This window comes from Pelophylax lessonae (genome assembly GCF_965119305.1).
Source record: "Pelophylax lessonae genome assembly, chromosome: 4".
NCBI lineage: Eukaryota > Metazoa > Chordata > Amphibia > Anura > Ranidae > Pelophylax > Pelophylax lessonae.
Genome location: NC_138771.1, coordinates 597,912,793 through 597,932,422, shown reverse-complemented (window position 1 = coordinate 597,932,422; position 19,630 = coordinate 597,912,793). Strand labels below are relative to the sequence as shown.

Here is a 19,630-nt window from a genome sequence, read left to right as displayed (position 1 = left end):
TAGAACCGTCTGATCTTCATTTTTACACCAGGGAGAATGACGGGCGGCTTGTTTACATAAGCCGCTCCGCCTTTCTCCCTTCGCCTGAGTGACCGGCGGACGATCGGGTCCGCCGGTCACACGCACTGACTTGTCAGTGAACGAGCCAGGGCGGGCGAGTGCGGGCCCGCCCGCAATTGGCTCTCAAGTCAGTGACAGGCGAGTGATATACCCATACGTCACTCTGCCTGGCCGGGGCTGACCGCCGCAGTATATAGTCATGCGGCCGTCGGCAACTGGTTAACTTGGGCGGCACAGTGGTGTAGTGGTTAGCACTTTCACCTAGCAGCAAGAGGGTCGCTGGTTCGAATCCCAACCATGACACTACCTGCCTGGAGCTTGCATGTTCTCCCTGTGCCTGCGTGGCTTTCCTCCCACACTCCAAAGACATGCTGGTAGGTTAATTGGATCCTGTATAAAAAAAAAATGGCCCTACTGTGTATGTATGTGAGTTAACCACTTTACCTCCGCTTACATGGAGGCTACTGCGGCAAAGTGCCGCGATCCCGTCCAGCGACGTAGACCTACGTCGCTGGACTCCGCCCCTTGTGGGCGGCGCTCGCGCGCCGCCGGAGGCTCGCTCCCGCTGTGTTCATTCACAGCGGGAGTCGGGCCAGCGGAGGAGCAGCGGCGATTGCCCGATCGTCGGGGATCGAGTCTGGAGATCCGCCCGCTGTGTGTAAACACAGCAGGCGGATCTCCATAGTGACAGGGACTGACAGATCGGAGTGTTCAGCATAGCTGGACATCCGATCTGTCCTTCTGTCACACAGTCACCTCCCCCCCTACACGTCAGTAAGCACCAGGCATACATTAACCCCTCCCTCTCCAATAAAATTAACCCCTTCCCTGCCAGTGTCATTTTTACAGTAACAGTGCATATATATAGCACTGATTACTGTAGAAATGTCACTGGTACCCCCAAAAGTGTCAAAAATGTCAGTCAAGGGTCCGATCTGTCCGCCGCAATGTCGCAGTCCCGCAAAAAAAATCGCAGATCGCCGCCATTACGCGTTAAAAAAAAAAACACCAAAAATGACAGAAATCTTTCCCTTAGTTAGTAAACGCAATAACTTTTGCGCAAACCAATCAAAATACGCTTATTGCGATTTTTTTTTACTAAACATAGGTAGCAGAAAACAAATTGGGCAAAAATTTAAAAAAAATTTGATTTTTACATTTTTTTTGGGGGGAATTTCATATAAAAAAATGTGAAAAATATTGTTATTTTTTCAAAATAAACGCTCTTTTTTTGTTTATAGCGCAAAAAGTAAAAATCGCACAGGTGATCAAATACCACCAAAAGAAAGCTCTGTTTGTGGGAAAAAAAGGACGTAAATTTCGTTTGGGTACGGCGTCGCACGACCGCGCAATTGTCAGTTAAAGTCGCACAGTGCCGAATCGCAAAAAGTGGCCTGGACGGAAGACAGCAAAATCCTCCGGTGGTAAAGTGGTTAAGGACCTTAGATTGTAAGCTCCTTGAGGGCAGGGACTGATGTGAATGTACAATGTATATGTAAAGCGCTGCGTAAATTGACAGCGCTATACAAGTACCTGAAAAATAAATAATAAAAGGGGCTGATACGATTTATCTTTGTTTGTTTTTTTTTTTTCCTAGACCTTCAACACCACCAATGTTACCCGCTTGTGCCCAGATGCTAGATGCCAGTTTGCCTTTTATGGAGGAGAAACCTATTACCACAAGTACCTGATCGTTTTCCAGATTTACAACGCCTTTATGTTTCTCTGGTTGGCCAACTTTGTCATCGCACTAGGTCAAGTGACTCTAGCTGGAGCATTTGCCTCCTACTACTGGGCCTTCAAAAAGCCAGATGACATGCCAGCATTTCCTATCTTCTCCTCCTTCGGTAGAGCTCTCAGGTGAGGCTGATCAGAGAACTGCTAAATCGGATATCTAGTCAGCCGTTTGATAGGCTGGCCCTACAGGTTGCAGATAGGTAAAAAAAAAAAAACACTTGCAGCTGAGTCTTAAAGATCTGGCCATGCAGATGTTGGTGGGCTGATAAACCGCTGAAAAATATATGAACTGAATTTTTTTTTTTTTTCTTACGGATGCCCTTCAAGTAAATTTCCCATTACTACTTACTTTGTCTAACACCTATCTGAAAGTGGTGCGCGGTAATGCTCCCTAAAGGGGACACAGACAACAATCAAACTAAATAAATCCTAAATTCCCCAGTACAAAAAATTGGCTGGGGTTGAGCTTTGATAGCAAAAATATTTAAAATATAGTTTTATAAGTGTACTTTCAATTTTCTTTCTTGTCAATTGAGGTTCACAGGAAGACTTTAAGGTTTGGGTTATACTGCCACCTACAGGAGGATTAGATACTGGCATGCAAAATGGAAACCCCCCCTCCACCACCAAAGTGTCAAAAATGTTAGTTAGGGGTCCGATCTGTCCGCGGCAATGTCGCAGTCTCGCTAAAAATCACTGATCGTCACCATTACTAGTAAAAAATAATTAATGAATTAAATAAAAATGACAAATCTATCCCCTAGTTTGTAGACGTGATAACTTTTGCACAAACCAATCAGTATACACTTATTGGGATTTTTTTTTTAACCAAAAATATGTAGCAGAATACATATTGGCCTACAATGATGAAAAATTTGATTTTTTTTTTTTTTTTTTTTTTTTTTGAGAATGTTTTATAGCGGAAAGTAAAAATTTTTTTTATTTTTTTTTCGGAATTGTCGCTATTTTTTGTTTTATAGTTCAAAAAAAAAAAAATTGCAGAGGTGATCAAATACCAACCACCAAAAGAAATCTATATTTGTAGGGAAAAAAAAGGACATCAATTTTATTTGGGTACAGCGTCACACGAACGTGCAATTGTCAGTTAAAATAAGGCAGCGCCGTATCGCAAAAAATGGCCTGGTCATTAAAGGGGGTAAAACCTTCCGGTCCAGAAGTGGTTAGATCGGTATATTTTATTACAATTTTATATTGAATTCTTTCTAAAAATTTGTTAAATCAACAGCTTGCTAATAATGTAAATGTTCTGGGAACTGTATATGTGAACACTATTTCATGAATTCCTTGAAATCTCAAAGTTTTAGCCAAGGGTTCCTCCCAAGATAAGTGGAGAAAACCTGATCCAATCAACGAGGCTGTAAAGCATGTGTTAGCCAGAATTATTATTTCTAGCCATATGACTGGCATTTTTCTCTGCTCTTGGCGGTCATTCCTGAAAATGAGTCATGGAAAATAACTATCCTTTATAGCTTGGCGCATTAAGCTTATTAACCCTATCATCAAAATTTTCAGGGATGATAATTTATGCAAGTTAAAATGCTACTTACATTATTTTTCCCTTGTGCTCCAAAGGCTGTCATTAGGCTATGCTACCTTTGTTTTAGCTGGTCAATGACTGCGCTGTACTGCAGACAGGGGTCGAAAACAAGGAAGGCATCTGCTCCGCACATTTATTTGATTCAGGGTCTTTGTACTAAGCCAAGTGTCAATTTCTAGACTGCACTGTGGAGAGCACAACCTGCTAAAAGACAGACCCTGCAAAGGGTTAGCTCAGTTCTAACCCCCACCCCCCCACCCCACCATGCCATGTTGTTTCCGACAGCCAATTGGAGTTTTTTTTTTTTAAGTTGATGGCTGCGCTGGACTGACCTGCTCGATGGAGGGTCTGTGGGTGGGTGGTAGGTGAGAGAGGGCCACTTGGGGAAATGAACTCCCAATCAATCTGGCCCGACTGGATAAAAGGCAGTGGACCCTTGTTAAGGGGTCTGGGCTGCTACCTTAAGATACAGCCTAGTGGCCATTTCCAAAATTTCTAGTGGTAGTCGGTTAAAGGAGTGCCCAAAATCGGCTATAAGAAACCCACTTGGATCAAAATATCTTTGTTTTATTGGTAGCAGAACATGTTAAAGCCAACGCGTTTCGGGGGAACAGAGACTTCCCCCCCCCCCCCCTTCCTCCGGGGCGTAAATGTTGCTATTCGGGCAGCTAATTGGAGAAAACAATGTACAAGTAGGATACTGGTGCTTTCCTCGTTATCAGCCTTTTTCTGAAAGTGTACTCTCTGCACCATAAGTGTATAGGGGATGCCTGCTTCTTTTAGCAGTTGTGATCCTCATTTATTATGCAAGTGCAGTGCAGTATAAGAAGAAAATAATTCAAAAGCTCCTGTCATTGAAGATATTAAATCAACTAAGTATTTGGAGCACATGCCTTCTAAGTTCTTAATACACCTTTTGATGTTGCAGTGCATACGGGGCATTGACTGTAAATAGAGGTTTACACTGGGTTGTACCTGGATTTATTGCAGAAGAGACCTGCTTTGTCTTTTTTTTTTTTTTTTTTTTTGCATTAAAGCTACTTACTTGCCTGTCGGCCTCTGTACAGTAAGCTGCACAAGCTCTGTTCACTGTACGAATTAGGCAATGCTGAATCTGATGTCACTCCCGTGCATGTAGGGGGAGTTGCATCTTGGACCAGCCAATGACAGTGGCTGGTGATCGAGGCCTGGAATCCGGCCATCTGAAGATGCCAGCTGTGAGTCCTGGGGATGGCACATCGCTGGATTTTAAGCGAGTATAGTTGCACTTTGTAACGGAACCGCCGACCCACACTGTACTTGTGGTCTTCCGTCAGTATACGACTTCCTTGCAGTCATTAACATCGATATCAAATCCTAGCCGCCCCCATACAAAGCTAGCCGACAACTTGGCTTGTACAAGTTAAGGAACCTTCTTCTTTAGTGAACAGTTTCACACTCAATTTATACACACATGAGCACATCCCCCTCCTGATCAAATTACTACACACAGGTCAGGAGTTGCCTGATTACATTATCCTATGCAGATGAACCTGTATAGAGAAACCGAATTAACCTGAACTAATTATCTGGACAAAACGTGAGGTCATTAACATTTAACAATGGGACAGGCAGACTTAACACAATCCACACCCCAGCTCAATAGATAGACAATAGGACAAGACTGCGAATGACAGTCTGTTCGTCTACTACATTGAAACACCTGGAATACACATCTAGGTGTCACAGACTCCATGACAACAGGCCACAGGTCTCGCAGTGCAAAGTGGGATCAAATCTCCACATTTCTTGAGACACCGTTGACAAATATCACTCTCCCATCTGAGGTTATTCAAACCATTCTCTCAGCGTCCCCCAAGTATCTGTCCCTCACTCCCAGTGACGGTGAATACCGTCACATGCTTTAAAGTGGATCTAAACCCAATGGATTAAAAAAAGTTAAATTCAAGGCATGCCAGTAATAACTGTCACATTGGATGTGCTGTCAACCAAATCCATCAAATGGCTGGTGTCCTAACTAATCACATGTGCAGCACCATGACAGCGTCAGACCAAACAGAGGCTTAGATGGCAGCTACCTTGGCTGAAAAGGATGGGAGGGCTTAGTTCTGCTTTAAATCGGGACTAAACCTTTATCTCCTTTACAGACCAGGAAGCTGCCATTCTAGCCTTTGTGTGATCTGTAGTTGCCATGGTGCTGCACATGACCACCTATGACACCAGCCATTTGATGGCTAAACGGTTTGCTTGGGAGCTTGCATAAAATTATCATTTAAGACCTGCCTTGGATTTAGCTGTTTTTGAGAAACCGTGAAATTGCTGGGTTTAGTTCAGCTTTAAAGGAGAATGTTGCCTAGAAGAAAAATTTAGTCAGAAGGCTTTTCATTGCATGTGTAGGTCAGTGTACGTTCTTGGCATGCATTCATTCCAGGATGAATGAATATTGCATGTGCAGGAGTTGCATTATCCTGGGCTGCCCAACCAATATTGCTGAAGATGCCAAACATTGAAGATTGGGTTAATGTTGGATGTGATGCTCGTGGGCATCCCTGGAGGGGAGTATAGCAAACTTTAGATAGGCAGTTTTTTAACCAACTGTACCAAATGTAAATGCCCTTGCTATAGGTATAGGCCATATACCTCCCAAAGCCTAACTAAAAAACTCCCAGAGATGGCCTCATCCCAGCCTGCCTCGTTACTAGGACGTTGCAAAGACCCTCCCACTTCAAATCCCCTTACAGGCACATTCCCTGTCGTAGTAGTTCTGAACTCAACAATGCTGCGACGGAGGGGATGATGGATCACATGTGGTGAGGTTTGACAGTTTACTCCTGTGATGGTGGGGGTGAGCAGAAATGGCTGGTAGCGTCTTGGCAACACCCTAGCAACAAAGCAAGACAGGTTGATGCCATCTGTGAGAGTTTATCGGCCAGACTTCAGGAGGTACGTAAATGGCCTTCACCTATAGCAAGCGTGTTGTCCAACTTTAGTCAAAGCTGCATAGTCTTTTTTCCCAAACTTTCCCAGACTGTTTTACCAAAATGGTCACATTCAAGGCTATCCGAGTTGCTTGGGTTCTCAGCTGAACTGTCAAGCCATCAAATGGCTGGTATCCTAATTGATCACATGCGTAGCACAATAGCGACTCCAGATCACGGAGGAGATAAGATGGCAGCTTCCTTGGCTGTAGAATATTAGGAGGGTTCAGATCTGCTTACATTTTAAATGCAAACTATTACTTGTGTATACACATTCTGGAATAAAAAAAACCGTCATGAATGTTTTATTTTTAGTTTATTTCTTGTATAATTTCCCTTTTTACATGCAGCTACAAAAGATTTTTGCTTTTTCTTCAGGTATCACACTGGGTCACTGGCATTTGGTTCTCTTATTTTAGCCATTGTGCAGCTCATCAGAATCATGCTGGAGTATCTTGACCACAAGCTGAAAGGTGAGGCTACACACATGAGCAGATGTTATCATTCTCCCTTGTTCTATCCAAAATGAGGAAAACATTTTGCCTTTTAGTTCTACTTGTACAACTGTCAAGATAAGACATCTGCAACTGATAAGGGCCCTTTTCTGCTCTGCAGTGCCACCTAGTGGTTCTGCTTTTACTGTTCATCCTCACATCCTCATTCAAAGCAATGCAATTTTCTCTGTTGCTCCTTTTTATTATAGTAATTGTTAAAGTGGAGTTCCACCCATTTTAATAAGTTTTTAGATGTATGTAATCCCCTTTTAAAATAAATTTTTACCAATGGAAACCTTTTTTTTTTTTTCTTTATTCATCTGCACTTCTGGGTCCGGCCGCCTATAGGCGATTACGTCACTCGGCGATTCGCAAGGGCTGCTGGGATGTATCGCGTAGTTCGGGATGCGAATCGCCTAGTGACGAAATCTCGCATTATTACACCGGCACCAGCTGTACTCGGATGCATTGCATTGACTCCCCTCAGTGAGCGCGGACTGAAAGCATTACATCCCGTAGAGCTCACTGAGAGGAGGCGGGGTGCGGACTCAAAGCAATACATCTGAGTACAACTGGTACCGGTGTAATAATGCGAGATTTTGTCGCTAGGCGATTCGCAATCCCAGCAGCCCTTGCGAATCGCCGAGTGACGTAATCGCCTATAGGCGGCCGAGCCCGGAAGTGCAGATGAATAAAGAAGAAAAAAAGGTATTTTCTTGCAAAATAAAATGGCTTACATTGGTAAAAGTATTTTTAAAGGGGATTACATACATCTAAACTTATTAAAATGGGTGGAACTCCACTTTAAGCAAGAAGTTGGATGATTTGTAGTGGCTACTCTCCTCGACAACCAATGGCTTATCTAAAAATCCCTACATTTTAATATAATTTAAAAAATATGGAAAATGCAAGAGCAAAATAAGTTGTCAAAATTTTCTTTAAGGTTAAAAACAAAAACAACCTTAAAGACCTAATATACTCCTCATATACCTTCACTATAATTAATGATCTGGTTTCCAATAATATTTAATCATGTCACGTTTTCTTTATTCCAGGAGCGGATAATAAATGTGCTCGCTTCCTCCTGTGTTGCCTGAAGTGCTGTTTCTGGTGTCTGGAGAAGTTCATAAAGTTCCTGAACAGAAATGCCTACATCATGGTGAGGATGGGAGGGTGTGGGCTTAAAGTGGTTCTAAAAGCTTTAGGGTTTTTTTTTTACCCATATGCATTCTCTGTAATAAAGCAAAAAACCTGTGTCACGGATTCCCCATCTCCCCCTCCAGCCCCTGTTATACTTACCTGAGCTCGCTCTTGATCCAGTGCTGTGCATGAGCGCAGTCGTGTTCTCTCTCCTCACAGGGCAGTTTGATAGCAGTGACAGCCATTAGCTTATCCTACTGCTGTCAAACTCTGTGAAGTGGGGTGGGGGCAAGCTGCGCGGTTTGTGTCTATGTGTGTGTGTGTGTGTGTGTGTGTATGTGAGATATATATATATATATATATATATATATATATATATATATATATATATATATATATATATATATATATATATATATATATATATATATATATATATATATATATATAATGTGGGGGTGTGTATATATATATATGTTGTGTGTGTGTGTGTGTGTGTGTGTGTGTGTATGTATGTATGTGTGTGTATATATGTGTATGTATATATATATATTATATATATATATATATATATATATCCATTCAAAATTTAACCGACACAAGTGCCCACATAGGAAGCAGCTTTTTATGGGGACACTCCACTGAAGAGGTGAAGCTAGGGGGAGACCCCAGAAGAGAAGGATCAGGGCTGCTGTATGCAAAACCATTGCACAAAGCAGGCGAGTTTTAACTTTTTATTTAAAAACCTTCAAACTTTTTTTTCTTTTAAAATAATTTTAATAACCTATGAGGAAATTGGTAATACAGAAAAATGGGAGTCTACGCCTCATCTTGGCTCCATGAAACCAAGAAAACTGTTACTGTCCACCTCCCTGCCTGATATCTGCTGAAATAAGGCATGCAGTAGCTACCATTACACTGGAACTGCAGAACTTTTATAGAGTAGGAATTTCAACAAGAGGATAAAGGAAAGTGGCACTTGGGGGAAATAGAGGCTGCCTTTGTTGACCACCTTCTGAAAATACCAGTCCCCTGGCTGTCTTTGGCCAAGTAAATTCCAAACCTTTGAATCCACATAACAACCAAGCATTGAGCATTGTAGGAGTTCCATTAGCACAGGGTCACTTGTATACAAAAGCATACCTGAAAAAATAGGCAATACATTTACCTTTGCAGTAGCCTCGTCTTGAAACTCCTCCTTTTTTTGCTGCTTCCTGAGCATGTTAGACCAGTAAGGTGGGTAAAATATTTCACCCACTGCACGCGGTGGTTCCTCCTGCCACCTCATACACCCTTTATGGTTTCTCCCATGAACTTGTAGATGACAGTGTGTGAGGGGAGCATGCATTCCACTCGCTGGGAGTAGAACATTACTTTGAATGGTCTTAAATGGCTGATGTTGCACCTGTTATAGGAGAAATATTGGGAAATGCTAGTTTCTGGCTGTCATGCTGTTCCACAGTCTTTGGTGTCCAGAGTATGCATGCAGATCAAGAGTTCTAACTTCCCCTTGCTACATTCTGACTCCAGATCAGCTACTTCATAAGCATGAGAAACAGCCAAGCAGCTGGTATCTTTAGGAGATCCGTAATAGCAGCCCACCCTACTATCTGTCATGACCGGTTTCCTTTAATAAAAGTACGGGTTTATCTTTTTTTTTTTTTTTTTTGGTCCTATGCGGCATCTGTCCCTGGCGCCTCTACACTGCGAACGGGGCGATCAAACACAGCCGATCGCTTGGTTCTCACAGCTCTCTGAGCAGAGAGCTGCTAACTGACAGCAGCTCTCTGCTCTGCCCCCTCCTCGCTCACTGGAGAGCTGGGTTGTGCAGGGGCAGGAAGTGGCTGGCTCACCAGCTTGCTGACAGGCTAAACCGGATGTCGGTCAAGAGATCTGGCGGATCCCGACTCCGTGGTCATGATGACGCAGAGCCTGGATCAACTTCTTTGACTTCAGCCTGCTCTCTGCTGAAAACGGGTCACAGGGGTGCCGAACAAATTGCACTCATGTGGTCCATAGGAGATGTACAGCCAAGTACTTCTCCTTTTTAAAGAGAACAGCTCATGGCAAAAAAAATCATGGAGCCCTTGCTTTGATTTCCTGAGTCATGGACGTGTTTAACCACAACCCTGCGTTTTCCCTAATGAGAATTAAATGTCTTACCCCTTACAGATAGCCATCTATGGAACCAACTTCTGCACGTCTGCGAAGAATGCCTTCTTCCTGCTAATGAGAAACATCATACGGTAAGGTTTTGTGGTTGGTTTATTAGATATTGAAAATCTTTCATCAGGAAACAATAAAATACAGATGTGTTCAATATCGAGGTAGCCATTTCTTGATTCGTTCCTTTTTGAATGTGACCATTATAAAAAGACTGACTTCTGTAAAATTCTTGTCTGTGGCCTCATGTAATGCAAGTCTGGATACAATAAATATGTTGCCCAGAGCAACTAATCCATTGCAAGTAACAAACTAATAAGCTATCTGTTTGCTATAGGAAACACACTTTTTTTTTCTTCTTTCCCCCCCCCCCCCCGACCCCCCCCCTCCGTTTCATCTTTCGCCACTCTGGTGGGTGGACTGTGTCCTATATTTTTCCTTCCCTCTCTATGTAGCACTTATCATTTAACATTCTTATCATTCACTCTTTCCAGTGTTGCCGTCCTTGATAAAGTTACAGACTTCCTTCTGTTCCTGGGAAAATTGCTGGTAGTTGGCTGTGTTGGTAAGTAGAATTTATAATTTTATATTTGAAGGCCAAACTCATTTGGAATCTCTATCGGCTGCTATCTTGTATTTCTCAAGCACTCTGAAAGCAAGACCTCCTGTCCCTTTCTTTGTTCTTTCCACAAGGCCATAGTAAAGGTGTCGCACTCCTATGGAGAAACCATTGAAATGTCATGACAATAGGACTTGGCTTTGTTATCCACAGAGCAATTGGATGTAGCTGGGAATTTAGGAGGGGGAGATGTCACCACTGGAGTCTCAGAAAATCAGAAAGTGACAAATTGCTAACATCCATGCAGGACAGTAATGTCCATTTAAAATGGACATCCCCTAAAGCCTAGTACTAAACTGACAGCTCTGGTTGGAGCCGCTGTACTAAAATTCCAATGTTAGTACAGCGATCTCTCCTGCTGTTCTCTTGTGTGGGACAGCCCCCCCACCCGCCAGAACACTCCGGTCAGTGCTTTTAGGCCATTGGTTTTTCAGCATACTCATCTGACAGAAGCCGGCCCCACGGGCCAAATTTCGGCCGGTTCAATAAAAGAAAAACGACATTGACTTGTGTACTAGGCTTAAGTTTAGGCGTGACATGAAACTCAAGCCGGCCATACATAGCTCTAAATTCGGCAGGTTCAGTAGAAACCGGCTGAATTTCAATCCCATATGGGCACCCTGGTTGTACAGAAGTCGAACAAACAAAAAGCTGGTAACATTAATTGTATTCTACTGGTAGAGAAGGTTCCCCGCGCTCTCTGCCGGCAAAACACAATACGCTGCGGAAGGGATTACTCCATCAAAACTGAAACCATGGTGGAAGGAAAGAATTGCAAAATCTAATCTATAACCTACCTGAGAAAATAAGGTTGTGTTGGCACTTTTGTGTTGGTGCCTGGCTCAGTGCATCTGAAATTTATTTTTATTTTTAACGTTTTGAGGCTTATTCAGGAAGACGGCATACAAGGTATTGTGTTAATTAGAAGTCATCTCTTGCTATGGGGTCATGCACCTACCACACCATTGTTCACACAATAGACCAACATTCAGAAGGTGAAGCTATCAAACCTAATTGTAGGGAAAAAAAATTACACTGGGTTTAATAGTATGCGACAGAGTTTATAGTTTTAGGTCCATACCAGTTGCATCTGACCTCAGTTGGATTAGAGTACATTGATGGGTGCATCTGGCCTGCAGTTGACCTTCTGAACTACATTTAATCTACTAAACTGCATCAACCCACTTCTGCATTCTAATTCTCATGTATAGGGAAAACCGTTCTAACGAGAACAAAATTCAAGCGCTACAGGTCCATATTGTTTGTTGTGCACAGTTTTTGATTCTGAGTACGTGGAGGTGGATGTATTTTCTCATTAAATCAGCAGGCTTTGCTTCCTGTTGAATCTCCTTTTCACTGATAAGGTCTGTTCTACCGAAAAATAATAGATTGCCCATCTACACAACCTCAAACCCCATCAACGCAGGCACTTATACTCCAATATGAATGTTTAGCTAATACATACATACATGCATACATACATACACACATACTGTGAGGGATTAGCTCAGTAGCGGGAGAGGGTGACCCCTTGGGGGGGTTCGTTACACAGAGAGATAGTCGAGGAGTAGTTGAAAACAGTCTATGGTTTATTCTTGCAATTTTCAAACAAGTGCAAGCACCAAAACAGCAGAAATATCAAAAACAAACCTAAAATAAAACCCTAGCCACTGCGGGCGTCTACCTTCACACACACAGGAACCTACTTATGGAGTCTGTCCCAACCTACTGCTGGGCAGACACTGCTGGCCATACAACAGACAACCAATAGTCCATTTGTTTTCTTTTCACATAAAAAGTCCATCACCTCACCTTCAGAAGTCTTTCAGCTGACTGCTCTCCTCAGCGCACATCGCTTCAGGAGGCAGCAATCAGTAGTCATCCTCTGGATAACTTATAGAGGCCTTAATTGCCTCATCCTGAATAGCTGAAGCTTTCCAACGTCCTTACACCTTTCTGGCTACCTCTGCAGCCGACACCCTATAGTAATTGGTGAATTTTCTAAACAAGGCAGAAATGTATCTCCCGTCTGTGACAACACCCACAGATTTACCTGACTTGCTGTCACAATATATTCATACCAATTGCATGCTTTATAGATCCATTAACTTCCATTTTCTGTTTATCCATTCACAAATATTTCAGTGATTTTTCTCCTTTTTTCCTTTCAGGGATCCTTGCCTTCTTTTTCTTCACTCACAGAATCAGGATTGTGCAAGACACTGCTCCTGCTCTTAATTACTACTGGGTGCCTATCTTGGTAAGTGCCAAAAGGAGTCTAAGCTAGTCAGCAGAATCTATTTTTGCAGTTTAGAGAAAAAATGTAGTCCTGTTAAAATAATGGAACACCACGATCACTACAAGCTATGTAATGTATTTTAGATACATAACCAATGTTCAAAGCTAGACCAGATTTGAAATATTCCTTATTGGTGTATTTAAGGTCCATTGATTATGCCCAAATTCAAATTCTTAGATGACCATTAACTCTTATCACTGTATATCTAGAACTTTATAAAGACACCCCATATTTATTATTTTTTTTTTTTTTTCAAGGAGCAGCATTTCCACTGAATAAAAAAGCTTTGCTGTATAGTGATGAGCATTTGTCTGTGCTGAGTCAATTGCAATATATTTCTGTGATCTCCTTCTGTCTAATACATGTACTAAGGGGAATCAGTAGGCATACATTCCCAAGCTCTTGAAAATGCTATTTGCTCAGCTGTCATGCTGATATATTATGGCTTCATTACTTCTGAATCACTGGCCTGGAACAAGTATTCAGCTCAAGTTTGACTTTGATGGCCAATAGGAAGACATGCAACCAATAAATGTGATGCACGCCCCTATTGGCCAAAATAGGGCTCCTCGAGTTGGGGGGAGGCTGCCAAAAGTAACGATGGAAGCTGTGGTCAGTATTTTGCAATAAACGAGCAGCGCCGTGTATGTGGTTCCAGGGCACTTTAAAGAGGAGTCTACTGGAAGTGCTTGCTCTGTAGACATGGAACTACTTAAAGCGGAATTAAATCTACCAACTTACAGGGTTACTTCCCCCCTTTACATAAACTGCTTTTGCAGGTAAGAGGTGTGTCAATGATAAAAAACACACCATGCAGCTCTGAATAAAGATGAATAATGCCCTTTACTATAGGTGTAGGCCATTTGGCTACCTTATGAAGCTTGACTAGAATACTCTCCGAACATTACTAGGTGAGGCCAATCTTTACTGGTCACCTCCGCAATCACAGGAGTGAGCTTTTTCCCCTAATTGAACCCCTTCACATGCTCTCCCCCGCCCCCTTTACTATAGGTGTAGGCCATTTGGCTACCTTATGAAGCTTGACTAGAATACTCTCAGAACATTACTAGGTGAGGCCAATCTTTACTGGTCACCTCCGCAATCACAGGCGTGGGCTTTTTCTCTTAATTGAACCCCTTCACATGCCCAACCCCCCCCCCCCAAATGCAGTAGCTCTGAGCTCTTTGGAGGTTTAAGAGCTCCCTCGTGATGGAGGAGGTGAACAGTAATGATTAGGCCTCACTTAGCAACATCCTATCAATATCCTGGGAGTATTCTAGTCAGGCTTCATGAGGTATTAAAATGGCCTACACCTATAGCAAAGACATTCAACTTTAGTCAGAGCTGCACAGTTTGGTTTTACAAAACCTTACCTGCATAGGCAGTTTTTTGGTAAAGGTGAACTAGCCCTTTAACGGTTTCATAAATCAGTTATTTTCAAGGCATGCTGTAACTATAACTGTTGCAGATCTATGTGTGCTTGTGTTGGCTCTCAACTGAGCTGTCAAGCCATCAAATGGCCAGTGTCATGTCTGATTCATATGTGAATGACGACTGAAAACTGCAGATCAAACAGATTAAGATGACCGCTTCCTTGGCTGTAAAGGATAGGAGGGTTTATCTTTTCTTTACGAAGAAAGGCAAGCCCACGGGTTCATCTTAAGCATAAGGACAGGCTCATGGGAAAGGTCAGCGTTTTTTCTTTAGGAGTATTTTCTGCACTGTATTTCATACAAAGATTTGGAGGTGGGCTCTTTACCAACTTTTATTTGGGGTTCTTATTATTATGACTCCAAACAATGAGCTACTGAGCCTTTACTGTCCAATTATAGGATTGGACAGAGAGGTTAACAAGCAGAATCTATTTTTGCAGTTTAGAGAAAAACTGTAGTTTAACTGCAGTAGATCATCAATTGGGATCTGCTGTCCAGTAAGCCTATGTAAATTTTAGGAATGATGTGACAGAAATACAAATCCTTTTGCAGGTAAAACAATGCATTGCTATTGATGCCAATAATTTATTGGTTAGTCTGAATTCCATCTTTGATAGTGGTACAGGCAGTGGTGTATTTTGGTTTTGTGCTGCCCTAGGCAAGACTAAAATTGGACGCCCCCCTACCATGTAAATTTGCCCCACTGCTTTTTTGACAGATGGGACTTCTCTAAAATTGAAGGACTACAAGTCCCAGCATCAACCCCTGAGATCTCACGGGGGGGGGGGGGGGGCTGAGAGGGAGTGGGAGAGAAAAAGGGTGGTGGGTGAGGGAGAGAGAGAGAGGGGGGGTGGGTGAGGGAGGAAGGGAGGGTGGGTGGGTGAGGGAGGTAGAGAGGGGGAGGGGGTGAGAGTGGATGAAAGAGAGAGGGGGGCGAGAGAGAGGGGGATCAAATAGAAAGAGAGATAGAGGGGGGATGAGAGAGGGGGGATAAGATGGAGGGGTTATGAGAGAGAGGGGGGGGGTGAGAGAGAGAGAGAGAGAGGGGGGATGAGAGAGAAAGAGAGGGGTGAGTGAGAGAGAGAGAGAGGGGGGTGAGAGAGGCGGCTCTAGCAACCAGTGGCCAAAAGAGTCTCAGGTGGAGGGGGGGGTGGCATTTTTGTTGCCCCCCTGCAAAGTGCCCCCCTAGGCCTGGGCCTTGTTGGCCTAGGCCAAAATACAGCACTGGGTACAGGCACATCATTGAACTGTAGTGCTTTTCAAACCTTACCCAAATATGATAAAGCAGCACATTTTAAGTATACGTTTTATTTTTATATTGAAAGATGCTCTAGGTTGATGCAAAACAATTGGTAATCGGATACCTTGGGTAGAAATTGTAGATAGAAATTATAATTTATTTTTAATGTTTCTTAAAAACGTCATGTCTGGCTACTAATGAGAATCTTCTCTCCCACTACAGACAGTGATTATCGGCTCTTATCTGATTGCACACGGTTTCTTCAGTGTGTATGGCATGTGCGTGGACACGCTGTTCTTGTGTTTCTGTAAGTATTTTGGCCTGTGTGGTTCTTTTCTAAAATATAGAAGGGGTGGATGTGGGAAATGGGGCCCTATAAGCTTGCAGTTTAACACTTCCTGTCTACCGCCTAATTGGGTGAACTCCATGGACAGCCCTGCCCCAGTTACTAGACTCCTCCATGTTGCACTTAGAAATGGCCAACCAGCATAGATATTTGAAGTTGATGTCTGCTTGGTTGGCTTTTGGTTTCCTTTTGGTTGTGGGCCCCTTGGCTATTGATAACCTTCAGTCAAAGGGGTGTACAGCACACAAGAGTGGATACATGTCTTTTGCTGAGTGTGCTTCAATGGATGTATGTGTGGTTACCTGTGCACATGCATGACTGTACTTGGCAAGAGAAGGTCTACCACATAGATTTCATCAAGTGTTACATGGAGAGGCATAATTGAAGGAATGGGTTGTCTCGGAGTGGGAGGACTTATCCTGCCCTATACTAATCATGTTTTCTTTCTTCCATTTTTCCACTTCTATCTAATCCCAAACTCCTGCTTGGTATTCTCTACCTCTCCTGCTGTGCCCACATTGCCATTACTCTTCCATCATTGTCCTTTGCCCTGCTTGCTATCCACCAACTTACTGGTCCACCTTGCCTTTTCCTGCCATGCCCTTTACTTTCCTGGCTTGCCTTCCACCCACCCCCTTTAACTGGTCTGCATTGAACTTTGCAACCCTCATAATGCTGGTCTTATTTGACCTTGCCCCATTCTCCTTCACCCTCTTCCTTGCTTTTCTCTCCATTTCGTGCTCGTCATTACCCTGTCTGCACGGAACATCACCCTGCATGGTTCATCACTCCATATCGTTCACCACTCCACCTTGTTTGCTACCCTTCCCTGTGTCTCTTCTTTTTTTCTCTCTTTCTCTATTCTGCCAATACTTGATGGTGCTACACACAACAAGGTGAAGACTTGGAGAGGAACGATGGCTCCCTGGAGCGGCCATACTACATGTCCCCGGAACTCAGCCAAATTCTGCTCAAAAAAGATGCAGAACTGCTAAAACCCAGCGAAAGTCAAAGCTGATGGGTCAGAGGGTGACCAGACTTGCCCTTCAGTACTGAAAACTACACGGGTTCCAGTAACGTCTATATCTTCTTTGACTACTAATCCCTCTGCTGTACCTGGCAGAGAGCTGTGTTTTGAGAAAAGGGCACTTTGAGATGGCTGCACACCCATCGGTGTGCAACGGACTGTGGCCTTATATATGTAGGAGAGGTCTTCTGAAACCTCTTGGAAATTAAGGGTTATTCTCTCTACCTTGCTCCATGTGTATACAAAACACCTTATATATATGTATATTCTACAGACACCCAGTGCCTTGTTTTAACTCTTGCATGACCTGCATTTCGATTGAATCTAGCAATCTTTGTATCTCTGTCAAAGCCTCTTTCCCTTTTTCTTAACCTGATTATGCCATGCTGCTCACTTGTTCCAATTCCCTCCTGCGCAGTGGAAGATCTGGAGCGCAATGACGGCTCGACCGACAGACCGTTTTTCATGTCGCCCAACCTGCAAAAACTGTTGAACAAGAAGAACAAGGGCCAGACCGACAAATGACCTTCAGCGTTCAATCACTTTTTGTAATACCCATCTGACAATCCCTGAATTCAAAGCCAGATATGTACTGTACACGTTAGGCCTCCATCATATTACATTAAGTTAAATCTGTTGTTCAGCAGTCATTTTTCTACTAGGGTTTGGAGAATGAATGCTAGAGTTTGTTTGGTCAGTCCCAACGGCTTTTGAACCGTTTTCCTGAACACGTTCTTGCCTTGTTTTCATGAGTTGAGCACCAAAGATTTGCTTTAAAGGAAAACCTATGCTGAGACAGCAATGAAAGCACTGCAGATGTGTTGTGAAAATGCTGATTGCCTGGCTGTCATGCTGAACCAGTGGCTTCAATGCTTGCTCAGTCAGTGAATCAGAACAGGTATGCAGATCAGGAGTTCCGATTTTCATTTTGACATTCTAATCTGCATGCCTGCTCCAGGTCAGTGACCCTGCTGAACCAGAGATGACCCAGCAACTAGTATTTCTTAGGCAGGCCGTAGACCATGGGTGTCCAACCTTTTGGCTTCTCTGGTCCACATTGAGTATAGAGAAATTGTCTTGGGCCACATATAAAATATATACTATAGTTAAGGTATACAAGTAATAAAACGCCGCCGCGCCCTTCCCGTGCTGCCACACCCCCCCTCCCCCCCCAGCACTAATTTAACACAACTAGTGGGTGATCCCCCTCCAAGGCTGCCTCTGTGGCCTTGCCCCCGACTTGACTTCCTTCCTCCCAAACAGAAAAAAAAATTGTTAGGGGGCAGTGGGCCGCATTGCCTTAGGTTCTGGGCCGCATGCGGCCCCTGGGCCACAGGTTGGACATGCCTGCCGTAGACGGTGTGAATTTCTTTCGGTTGCAGGAAAGAAATTCGCACAATTTCCCCATGAAGACAAGACAGTGCTGACAGGGGAATCATTATATTCTCCCAACGGGGGAAGCCATCCCCACCAGGAGAAGACAGTAACAGCCGCTAGCGATAATCGCAAGTAAAATCTGGCATGCTGGTTGCACCAAGTTGATCGGTCAACTTGGTACATTCAAGCTGCCCATACAATGTTCGAGATTTAACAGTCTATGGCTGGCCCTAGCAGGAAGTCGGCAATAGTTGCTCTCAAAGCTCTCCTTGTAGAGGTGACCTTTTAGGGCAAATTCACAGACATTGCTGATAGGTTTGAAAAAACAAAATGCCTTGCCTTTTTATCTCAGAATTTTTTGAACTGCCACTTAAGAGTAGTGTAGATTATAAAAGTAGTGTTTTAAATATTGATCAAGTCTTCATATGCAGAAGGTGATAATTCTTGCAGGATTGGTGTTTTCATGCTTGATGCCAAGTGATCGCACCCTACTGGTAGGAAAGTAGATGAAATCGAACACATCAGTGAAGATGTCCCATTGGAAATTTACTTCCTGAGAACATGGATAGCTGCTAGAACATTTCTGCTTCAGACAAAGTTGTGCAAATGGGGCAGGTCTGAACTGTATCAGCCATGCAATGCTGCAGATCAAACAAATGGGTCTGTGGTATGCATCTTGTAGATCCTTAGGTCCACTTAATATAAATTGCAATGTGGCAGATTGTAGGGACTCTAACGTGATATAAACAGGAGGTCCTTTCTGGCTTCCAGGTCCTGTAAGTGTGTTCCTTTTGGTGCCCTCTTCTAGTTGTCAGGCCTATACAAGCTCTAAACCTACAGGTATATGTCAGTCTTGGTTTGCACATAGCTAGCATAAAGAGCCTATTTTTACTCGCCAAAAGATTGGTAATTCTGTTCAGCCAGTCTTGTGTATAGCAAAAATGTACAAAGAGCAAATGATTCCTGCGCTTAAGGGGTAGCCTTGCGGCTGGTATCCGGAAAATGCGATTCAGGTCAAATTGTAGTAAATTCAGGCTGCGCTGCCACTCTCAACGGGTCGTGGTAACCCAAAGAAAATACTGGAAAAGAGAAATGGACAGAGGGCGCCCCAGCCTAGCGCATTATCTTTAAAACAATTTATTGTAATAGACATGTATAC

The 19,630-nt window shown here is 43.3% G+C and overlaps 1 protein-coding gene across 3 annotated transcripts in view; it reads left to right on the top strand.

The window, feature by feature from the left end:
• Nucleotides 1–17,726, top strand: part of SLC44A2 (solute carrier family 44 member 2 (CTL2 blood group)) — a 182,285-nt gene extending 164,559 nt beyond the window's left edge. For 2 of the 3 annotated variants that reach the window (XM_082254832.1, XM_082254833.1), the window contains exons 15-22: nucleotides 1,658–1,920; nucleotides 6,712–6,806; nucleotides 7,883–7,986; nucleotides 10,140–10,213; nucleotides 10,625–10,695; nucleotides 12,921–13,009; nucleotides 15,944–16,028; nucleotides 16,964–17,474. In XM_082254832.1, coding sequence (XP_082110958.1) covers nucleotides 1,658–1,920; nucleotides 6,712–6,806; nucleotides 7,883–7,986; nucleotides 10,140–10,213; nucleotides 10,625–10,695; nucleotides 12,921–13,009; nucleotides 15,944–16,028; nucleotides 16,964–17,085 — 903 coding nt within the window. In that variant the 3' untranslated portion in view covers nucleotides 17,086–17,474. Of the gene's footprint in view, nucleotides 1–1,657; nucleotides 1,921–6,711; nucleotides 6,807–7,882; nucleotides 7,987–10,139; nucleotides 10,214–10,624; nucleotides 10,696–12,920; nucleotides 13,010–15,943; nucleotides 16,029–16,963; nucleotides 17,475–17,512 lie in introns of those variants that run through there. The other variant, XM_082254834.1, reaches the window with a different exon arrangement.
• Nucleotides 17,727–19,630: the final 1,904 nt, after the last annotated feature.